At 34.7% G+C, this 10,803-nt stretch overlaps 1 protein-coding gene across 1 annotated transcript; it reads left to right on the top strand.

Moving 5' to 3' along the window:
* The first annotated feature begins 4,242 nt into the window (after positions 1-4,242).
* On the top strand, positions 4,243-9,453 carry LOC104103198 (uncharacterized). The gene is made up of 6 exons (XM_009611082.4): positions 4,243-4,900; positions 5,363-5,541; positions 6,592-6,650; positions 6,768-6,896; positions 7,812-7,947; positions 8,922-9,453. The coding sequence occupies exons 1-6, from the start codon at positions 4,381-4,383 to the stop codon at positions 9,246-9,248; spliced, it is 1,350 nt and encodes a 449-aa protein (XP_009609377.1). The 5' UTR covers positions 4,243-4,380; the 3' UTR covers positions 9,249-9,453.
* The last annotated feature ends 1,350 nt before the right edge of the window (positions 9,454-10,803 follow it).

The raw sequence follows: 10,803 nt of genomic DNA, 5'->3' as shown, positions 1-10,803 counted from the left end.
CTGTCCTGCATGTTATTTTTTATTTTTTTTGAAATAGAGTCGTTGGGCAACGACCTTATTTGAAAATTTAGCCGTTCCCAACTGCTATAAACGGCCATATCCCTCCCCCCCCCCCCCCCCAAAAAAAAAAGAAAATCATCCCAAACTTTTGATTTAACCCCTAAGTTATTAAATTATACTATGGCCCTATTTTTAACTATAAATACCCCCATCATTCTTCATTTTTTTCCGTAAAAATCAATCATTCTCTCTCAAATCTCTTGCATTCTATCTATATTATTCTCTCAATTGTCTCCCAATCAACTAAGTTTCAAGTATTTGGCCAAATTTTTAGAGCAATTTTCAAGCTTCAAATTAATTCGTCAAGTATTTGGAGAAATTTTTTGGGCAATTTCTTCAAGTTTCAATATTTAATCATGGATGATTTAACATGTTTTGATTCCTCTATTGATGATGAACTTGATTTTTATCTTAATCAAGGATCGGAAAGTATTAAAGAGAAGAAGGCAACGGACAACTTTTGGTATGGTAGAGGGAGCGTGGCAAGGCTTTTCCAACACTTTCAATAATGGCCCAAGATATCCTGGCTATTCAAGCATTATCAGTAGCATCGGAGAGTGCTTTTAGCGCGACAAGATTTCAAATCGGAGATCATAGACATTCATTAGCGAATGACAGGCTAGAAATTTCTGTATTATTCAGAGATTGGATTAATTTAGAAAGAAGAAATCTTGGTTTTGAAAAATTAACCACCAGGGAAGAAGAAGAATACAATGAGATACTTAGCACGGGGAGCGGTGACGACATGGAACTCATGGAACATCAATCAACATTGACAATTCCAGAACGATGTCCGAGAGAAATTATAGATAAGTTACAACGAAACTATATAGGAGCTTACAAATATTGATATGATGATTTGTAATTGGCTACTAAGAGGCCTAGTTCAAACAGAACCATTCCTAGAAGGTGGATGCGTAGATTATGTGTTATTCAAAAGAATTATATTTATATGTGAAATTTGAAAGTTCTATTAATAAAATAAAAGGCTCTAATCCTTGAATTATTTTTATGAATTGTCTTATACTCTTACTTAGTTACTTAATGGCTTGAAATTATATTAAATAAATTAAAATTCTATTATAATTACTAAAATATTTCATTACAAGTCTTTTGTTTTAATATTTTATAATTATTTACTTAGTTTCTTTATAATTTATTAAGTTTTAAATTTATTAAATAAGTCAAAAAACTAACCGTTGCAAACTTTAAAAATTTAGTCATTGTTAAAAAATTAGCCGTTGTCAAACTTAATGCTTAAATATTTATTTATTTATTTTAAAAAAAGGCCCACTCAAGACCCGTGAATCGTCTCGTCCCGTCACATCCCATCCCGTTTATTAGCGGGATGAGATGGGCCTCATTTTATTCCGTTTAGGCCTGTGCTGCCATTATCCCGGCTAAATGTCTTCCCGTTCAGTTGTACAACCATATATTAACGTTACAACTCACAAACCTGGACCAATTAGCTAGTTAATTTGTCGGACAAGACATCTGCATGTGCTCTTATTCCACTTGGTTAGACCTCCGCTGTAATAGGCAATAGGATTGAATTTTAGATTTGACGAATTCGGAATACAATTAGTGGGTTTAATCAGATACTCCCTCCGGTCCACTCAATTAGTTTTTTGACCTTTATTTTGTGGTCTATAATATTTAATTTTTTTTAGATATTAAGAAAATTTTAATTTAATTTTTTAAGTTATTTTTGAAGTAAAGAGCGTAGAAGTATTTGTTATATTTTCAAGAAATAAATTAAGACTAATATGGTCAATTGTATTATTAATTAATATTAAAATATGAATTTTTTAATAAGTGTAAAAATTAAAAAAAATAATTAAAGCGAATCGGAGGAAGTACTACCAAGTATCATCGGGGTGTGTGTCATTCTTATGAAAGTAAAAGTATTTATTTTTGGAGCGTCCATATTTTTGAAGTACATGCACAATATGTTAGAAGTACTTGCCACCGGGATATGCAAATCGAATCGGAAAATCGCACCAAACTGAAAAGTTAAACCAAATCGATTAAAAATTCCGATTAGATTTGGTATTGAGTAAAACAAATTCGAACCAAACCGACATATAACTATATAATTTATATATATATATATATAAAGACTTTTTTTAGAATTTTCTTTGAAAAAATGTCTACAAATATTTGCGATTCTCTTATGGGATGTAATATTTAATTAAATGTGAAGTGCTCCATATTATTAACTTTAAATAATGGGTTGTATGATCACTTTCTTATCAAGTGTTAGTGAAATGCGTCAATCTCTTTGTTTTTTCATATTTATATGTCAAAATCTATTAAATTCTTATATCTTTTTCGAGCTTGAAATGATATTTGATAATTTAAAATTAAATAGAACATATCATTATATATGTTCATATTTATTTTTATGTTAAATTATTAAATTCGGTTAACCTTGAAAGCGTACATCAACGTAAAATTATTGTTAGACGACTAAAAAATAACTATCATGTATTACTAAGAAAATTCTTCCATAAGAATATTTTAATAGATCATATATTTGTTATTTTTTTAATTTTTACTAAACATATATTTACTTATAAAAAATGTATTAAAGTAAGATTGAAATAATATTCACATAACAAAAAAAAAACCCCAAAAAATCTGACAAAACTAAACCAATCCAGACCAATATAATTGGTTTGGTTTGATTTTGATAAAAATCGAACAAACCCGGTCCATGTACACCCTACTTTCAATCGTGTGTTAATATACATTAATTATTAAATTATAAAATTTGAGGATTCATTGAAAATCTAACTAAACTAATTTGACATTGCCTCTATTCCATGTTTATATTTTTGCACATCCCAATCATAAACGTATTTGTCTAAATTATTCTTCATGCCTTATTAAACATCACTTAGTTAATACTGTTGTTAAATAATCAGAAAAAGGAAAAAAATTGAGAAGGCTTGAGGCGAGGCGTGAGAACTACTTTCCTTAAAAACATTATTGCCCTTATACAGATTTTGGGGGAAAAAACACAGTCAATCTTTTTAAGAATACAACAAGCCACTATTTGATACTTGTAAATTTTTCTGAATCATTTTATAGGATTCTCAACGTTTATTTATAGGGAAAAAGTCAGGTTTTTTCCCGAAAAGTCACTTTATTTCATTAACAGATGTGTCTGTTTATTCAATTTTTTTAATATTCAAATAAGACTGATTTCGGTTATATAAATAAAAAATAAAACATTAATTAAATATCCAATTATTTAATAGTAATAGTGATATATATTTGCACATACGCTTAATTGTGTGTATTCTTAGTCAAGTACATATAATGGACAAGAACTTAAAAGGCCATAAGATTGTTTTAGGCCACCGATGTGGGACTTTCCCAAACAAACTAATTCTTACAAATACTAGTCAGACAATAAATATTAAAAAGTAATAAATGATGTAATTTCTCCGGTTCACTTTAATTAGAAAAAATAGGTCATCATTAATCATTTGATATAGTATTCAATTCGTATCTATATACGTTTATCCTTCACTTCATTCTATTTCTTTCTAAAGTTTCGACGTAAAAGATTAGTCTACCAACCCATTTAACTCCATTTGTTAGAATAGTTTCTATTGAGTCTGTGCACCTATTTTATTTTATTTTTCCTTAACCTTTGTTTGTTTGTTTGTTTTCGGTTTTCTTGTTGTTTTCATATATATTAAGTAATTTATCTTTTAGTATTAATTCATAATGAAATTGACCATATTAATAATTTTACTCTAAGAACAACTTTAAAAAAAAAAATTAATTACTTCTTAATATCTCAAAAAATCAAATATTGTGTAACATACGAAATTGGCCAAAGCGGAGAGAATAGTGTTTTTTCCTTTTAAAGCTAATGTATTAAAACAGATCCAGCTAAATGGTCCGAACAGAAATAGTTGGTGTCCAGCAAACATAATTTACTCAACGGTTCATCACCAACTAACAATGATGCAGCACAAGACTTCAAAATCAAGAAAAGGAAAAACACATACTTAGACCTTAAGACAAGAACCAGAATCAAAATCCTCTCTGTATATTGTAATATATACGTAGTATACAACGCTTTCCCCACTTTCCCTCATGTCCCTGTCATTCCAATAAAAATCAGTCAACCATTTTTCCAGTTAATCCTCTCTATCACACACGTGAAACTTCCAGCTACTTCCCCAACTTTCCTTTTGAAAAGACCCAAAGCAATTTTACATTTATAAGAAGAGTACGTTCAGTTGTATTGATTGGCTTTCCTTGCAAAAAAGTTTTAAGTATTAGTTGAGCTCACAGTAACCGATGTCAGTTGCTTGTGGAGCTGAGTGTGTGTTGGTTTTAGGTTGTCTCCGTTGGGCATGGAAACGATGCACATACACCGGCAATGACGACAGTGCTACGTGGCCAACAGCTACCTACGAGGAATTCGAACCAGTTCCACGTATCTGCCGTACAATTCTAGCAGTATACGAACCAAATCTCCGTAGCCCCAAGTACCCGCCGAAGGGCGGGTACAGGCTAAACCCCGATTGGGTCATTAAACGGGTCACATATGAACAAACGTCTGGCAATGCACCTCCGTATTTGATCTACTGTGATCACGAACACCAAGAGATTGTAGTCGCTATTCGTGGGTTGAATTTACTAAACGAAAGTGATTACAAAGTTTTGTTGGATAATAGGCTGGGAAAACAGATGTTTGATGGAGGATATGTACATCATGGGTTGTTGAAATCTGCTGTTTGGGTTTTGAATAATGAGTCTGAGACTTTGAAGAAGCTTTGGATTGAGAATGGGAGGAGTTACAAGATGATATTTGCAGGTAAATATGGCAAATAGGCTGGTTCGATTAAATTCTTAGCGAGGCGTAATTCATAAAGTTGTTGCCATGTGACCAGGAAGGTCACGTGTTCGAGCGGTGGAACAGACACTTCCCTGAATTAGGGTGCTACAATAGACCCTTATGGTCCGGCCCTTTCCGGACCCGCGCATAGCGATAACTTGGTGCACTAGACTTCCCATTTTTAGCTTAAGTTCTTATAAGTTTGTATAATTTCCAACCTCCAAATGTAATTTGTATTTTTGGAGTTTAGATGAATTTTTACCTGTCTGGTTACGCTATTTGACCTGATACTTTGATGGGTCATTTCAAGTTCAAGCTGGAGTAAAGTCAACAACAAGTCACCCTACTTTGAACCAATAGTTTAATGGGTCATTTCGAGTTTATCCCAACGGTTGGGCGGATTACTAAAAATTGGTTAATTTTGCCACCTCTATTTTGCAGGACATTCTTTGGGTTCTGGTGTGGCGTCTTTGCTGACAGTGATTGTGGCGAATCATAAGGATAGATTAGGGGGAATTCCAAGGAGTCTTTTAAGGTGTTATGCAGTTGCACCAGCGCGGTGTATGTCACTCAACTTGGCTGTTAAGTATGCTGATATAATACACTCTGTGGTATTGCAGGTAAGCGTCGGAAACTAATCCAGAATTTTGAGTCAGTGGGTAGATAATACACTTTTCACCGGTTATTCTTTTGTGGCAAAGACTGAGGACGTGATACAAATTTTGAATATTTTTTCAGAAAAAGTATCTTATATGTAATTTGAATTGACAGGAACTGCTTTCATATGCTGCATCTGCTCATTCTGAGAATGCTTAAATTTTGGGAATGTATTCTGGAAGATGTTATTAATGGGTTGTGAGGTGGTCGATTCAACTGGGAAAAGAGAGATGGACTAGGGACTAATTACTAACTGGTTCAGAGTAATGTAGTCAGTTGATTTAGCCAATAAATATTGGGATACTGTAGTTTGCAGATGCTACAAGGAAAGAACCAATTTTTATGATCAGCAGTTAATCATTCCTTTGATTTACAGTAAAATTGAATCTCCTTTATGAACAGTTCTCTTTTGGAATTTACCGCCAAGAGTGGAAAGTTGAAGTACATTGAGACTGTTCCAACTAGAATCTCTTTCCCTTTTCTGATCTAAATTTAAGTGCCTCCTGTTATAGATAGCATCTGGGTGTCGAGATCTACAGGCATTATATATTTATATATCTTATATTACCACTTGAAATGCAATTGGCTTGAGTTTGTACTTATCATGTGGGGGGGAAGACGAATCCAAGGAATGGCGACTGAGCTGGTAGTTTAGTCGCTAACTGATAACTTATTTTTTCAGCAGTTACTAAGTTGAAATTTCTCCAAGGTAGGGGTAAGGTTTGCCTACACACTACCCTCCCCAGACCCCACAGTGTGGGATAATACTGGGTATGTTGTTGTTGTTGTTTACTAAGTTGAAATTTAAACCATTGGGCAGTGCAATTTGCTGTGACATTTCAGTAAAATAGTTGCCCACTTTAACAGGAATTTCCACTGTTTTTCTCTGGTCATATTTGCAAATTTGAGAAGTTTCGGTATATGTGTTAATTTGCTCCTTAGCTTGCCATGTGAAATTGATGAACCGTCACATCCAGTGAATTAACAATGTAACCATGACTCTTTCCTAACAGGATGATTTCTTGCCAAGAACAGCCACCCCACTTGAAGATATATTTAAATCCATCTTCTGGTTAGTTTAAATCCACACTCTGTGTGCATAATAAAGCTTTCTCTCTATTCTCTGATTTCTTGCCGTTGCATGATTGCTATAATTATCTCTTATACCAGGCATTAATGCTTTCAACAGTTTACCGTGCTTGATATTTTTGGTATGCTTGAGAGATACCTTCATTCCTGAGGGCAGAAAACTCCGAGATCCAAGAAGACTTTATGCACCAGGCCGTATGTATCACATTGTAGAAAGAAGATTCTGCAGGTAAAGCACATTCAGATGAGTGTTACTAGTGTGCTATGTACTGTCAAAGTAATGCAAACTAGTGAATATGATATAACCTAGCCTCTGTCGGTGTGACTTTCACAGAACCGCCGACCATTGCTTGTGGTCATTGTGTGCTTCGTTTGACTTGTGTTGTAGATACGTTATATCTTCCCTCAGTTCTGTGCATGACGAGATCTCATTCCTTTCTAATATTCTGCTGTCTTGATTTCCTTGTTTATGTTTCACAGCCCGGCTTATAAGTCTATCGAATTGGTGTTGGGGTCTGATGCTTGCCACTATCAACTAGTATGAGTCATCCCAAACATTGTGCTCCTAAGTGGTGTTCGTTCAACTATCGATCTTGTCAATATTCTTTGTCCTCATCTTGTTAAATCCACTGATTAGGATATACTAACCCTGACAAATAGAGGCATTGTGTTCCGTTAGTTCCCTGAATTATTGAAGATATTATAGAACAGTTTCATATGAAATGCATCGGCATCTTTATCTCCCATTAAATAGACGAGTGCAGAATAAAGTTGAACTAATCTCACATACTGGTGAATTATTCTTACTTGTTGGACAAGAAGCACTTTAGCCTCATTGTTTTTGTTTCCCTAGTTTGGTTTAATCTTAATAAATCTGACCCTATGTATTTATTCTCTTCATGTAACTGTCACCGCACGCTTAGGCATTTGCGATTATTGTGCAGACGCTGCTACAGCAAAATATTTTCAGATGAGACCACCGTTTTGGATTTCAACTTAACCATTTTAAGAAAAAAACGTTTTTTCCTTATGTTAGGACGATTTAAAGCTCTCCTCTTGGTTATGATATTAGCACTCAGTGCTTATGATATTTTTGCAACAGTGAAGCTGTAATACTCCTGATATGCAATTTCCTGCTTCACAGATGTGGGAGGTACACTCCAGATGTTAGAACTGCCATCCCAGTTGACGGAAGATTTGAGCATATCGTGTTGTCACGCAATGCTACAGCTGATCATGGAATCATTTGGATAGAAAGAGAATCTGAAAAAGCATTAGCAGTAAGTAGCATCAACACACTTTTTCCTTTGAAAGGAAGGACTCCTGTTGGTCATCTATGATTTCATTTTGGTACAAAACATATGAGGAGTACTTTGCCTTGCTTTCATCGTGCAAAAATTTCCAAAGACAAGCATAAACCTAGTCATTTTGTCATTGATAAGAGGAGTGGTTGTCTTCATAAAAGAGAACCAAATATATGTGCATTTGGACACAACCGGATCTTTTTATTTTATCCGTACAGTGAAATAATACTATCTGTATGGAAATAGATTGAGCGAAGGATTTCACCTTTGCAGGAAGGTATAGATTTTTGCGACAACAGTATTGCCTTTGTGACCTATAAAAAGCAGCCTACTTATCCCCGAATTCCAATAGAAGTTTAAATTGTGGGTAACATATGGTAATTTGCATGTATGATGTTATGGATTGGTCCTGTCCCATACTTTTAGATCTCATTGTTCCGTTGTTTAAGTCTAGAATTACTGTACTCCATCTGAATTACATGCTGCATATGATGGAACTAGAATGTCTACCAGCTCAGTTTCCAGTTTCCTCTGAAATCTTTCAATGTTAAGATCCTGAAATGCATAGTAGCAAAACCAGTGTATAGTCATCCGTGCTATATTTCCACATGCTTGCAAGTCATTGTTGTCTTCTTTCAGTAGTTACGTTAATCAAACAATCAACTATGTCTCAATCCCCAATCAGTTGGGGTCAGCTATATGAATCCTCGTTTGCAGAGGCAGATCCAGGATTTAAACTCTATGGTTTCAACCTCTAAGGTTTTTAGCATGGAACTCACAATATTTTTAAAGTTATGAGTTCATATCTACTATTTATTGTAATTTTAGTGGATTTTACACGTAAATTTATGCTCCGCATCAAAGTTCAGATGAACCTGATACTCCTATGCTACATCCCCCCTCGTGTGTTGGACAAATTTTGATCTAGTTGAGCAAACTCTTCCTTGCAGAGACTTAAGGAGGCTAGTGCTGAGACCACAACTACTCCCCCCAAAGTGCAGAAAATTGAAAGGCTGAAGACATTAGAAAAAGAACACAAGGATGCACTCGAAAGAGCTGTCAGTTTAAACATACCACACGCTGTGGACGCAGATGAAGAGGAATCCACGGAGAGTATAACTGAGGAGTCATCTCAGAAACAGGAGGAAGATGCAATGACAAGCAAAGCGCAGTGCAGTGATGCAAGAACTAACTGGAATGAAGTAGTTGAGAAGCTTTTCAATAGAGACCAAAGTGGGAAATTACGATTAAAGAGAGATGCAATTGGTCCCGAGTAACAACTCTGTTCCAAGGTGCTTTTTCTTTCTTCTTTTTTATGATGGCTATGTATGTTAGATGAAAGCATTATTACTCGTGTTCCAACAACTCATAATTCTTTGTTATCCATATCGCCCTGTACAATATCTTCTTTTTGTATATCAACGACCATAATGTACAATCCAAAGCCCCATCAATAGTACAGTTGGAAATTCTTTTATGCAATTGTTTTAGGCAGTTCCTCGTGGAATGTGATTTGTTCATGAATTCTTGTTTACAGTCTGAGTGTTCGTTTGGTATTCTGATACCACCCGCTCAATTTGTTATACCTTTACATTCTAATTTTTCCTGTCAATTGTTCAGTGTGCAGATTAGTTCATTAACTTGTCTACACTCTACATTAATATCAATCTTATAGCAATTTTCTCTCCCTGACTTGATCAGAAGACTATAGACATAGCAAAATGGCATCGACAGTTCGATACTGAGACATTTATAACTCATGCATTCTTTAACCAAGTCATATATGTTATGCGTTTTTATAGCCAGCTGGTATGTACAAAGACCAACTCAATAGCTAGTTGCCAAATATGACTGTTAGGATGCTGCTTCTTCCTTCTTTATTGTTTTTAATCTTTCACATAAGTAGAGAAGGCCCATCTGAACGTAGTAATAAAAGCCAATGACACTGCAGTTTGAATTTTAACCTTTTTGCCGAAGGGCACTTGGAATCAAGAAACGCATGGAGGGGAGTGCGAGCTTCCTCTTTAAGTACAGTATTGAATCTGAATTAGTCGGACTAATGTGTATCTAGTGTATGTGATACCAGATACTCATACCAAAAAAGGAGGGGGGGAAACACAACCAACAAGGAATTTGAACAAGTGAATGACAATAGTCAAACAATGGTGCTATTCTGTGGTCCTTGTATGTCAACAAAAATCACAACTTTGGCAAGATTCTACAGATGTACCAAGACAAGACCATAATGATGGACCATCATGTTGTCCCTGCATCTTTCTGCAGTTTCTGTTGAAAAAAGATATTAAACTAGGAGTGGTTCTGGTGCTTGACATGTGCCAATTTCCTAACTTTACACCCTTATCTAAATTTATACATTTGATATTTCTGCTGAATGTCTACTTTTGCTACAATTTCAAACTATACTTGATAAGTAGGTCATTAACCAAGAAATAGAATGTGCTAAGCTAATTCAAAGACACTCTTCTCTTAGTGCAGAGCAGAAATAGAACACCATAAAGAGTAGTAGTAGTAGTTAACTTTTGGCCTTTGGGGCAGGTCAACTGACCAATATGCAAACCTTCAAAGTTAAAAATCAAAAGATTTACGCGTTGATCCGGTGCCTACCCCAAAGGTCAAAAGTTCAAAATCAACTCATTTCAAGGTCATTTGTGTCATTGGCATAATACTGTGCGTTTTGAATCAAGCTCGATTTTTCCTAAAATTCCTCAAAGTATTCCTACCTTATATATAGCTTTCTTCTCTTTTATCAACTTTCAATATGATACTTTATTTACATTTCACACATCCAATATATAAACTCTGCAAACACTA

Source organism: Nicotiana tomentosiformis, chromosome 5 (assembly GCF_000390325.3).
Source record: "Nicotiana tomentosiformis chromosome 5, ASM39032v3, whole genome shotgun sequence".
NCBI classification, from domain to species: Eukaryota; Viridiplantae; Streptophyta; class Magnoliopsida; order Solanales; family Solanaceae; genus Nicotiana; species Nicotiana tomentosiformis.
This window is presented reverse-complemented; position numbering and strand designations above follow the sequence as displayed.

Coding starts and splice junctions, on each gene's coding strand:
- LOC104103198 (XM_009611082.4), top strand. CDS start 4,381: ATGTCAGTTGCTTGTGGAGCTGAGTGTGTGTTGGTTTTAGGTTGTCTC. Junction 5,542..6,591: donor TACACTCTGTGGTATTGCAG/GTAAGCGTCGGA, acceptor CTTTCCTAACAG/GATGATTTCTTGCCAAGAAC. Junction 6,897..7,811: donor GTAGAAAGAAGATTCTGCAG/GTAAAGCACATT, acceptor CCTGCTTCACAG/ATGTGGGAGGTACACTCCAG.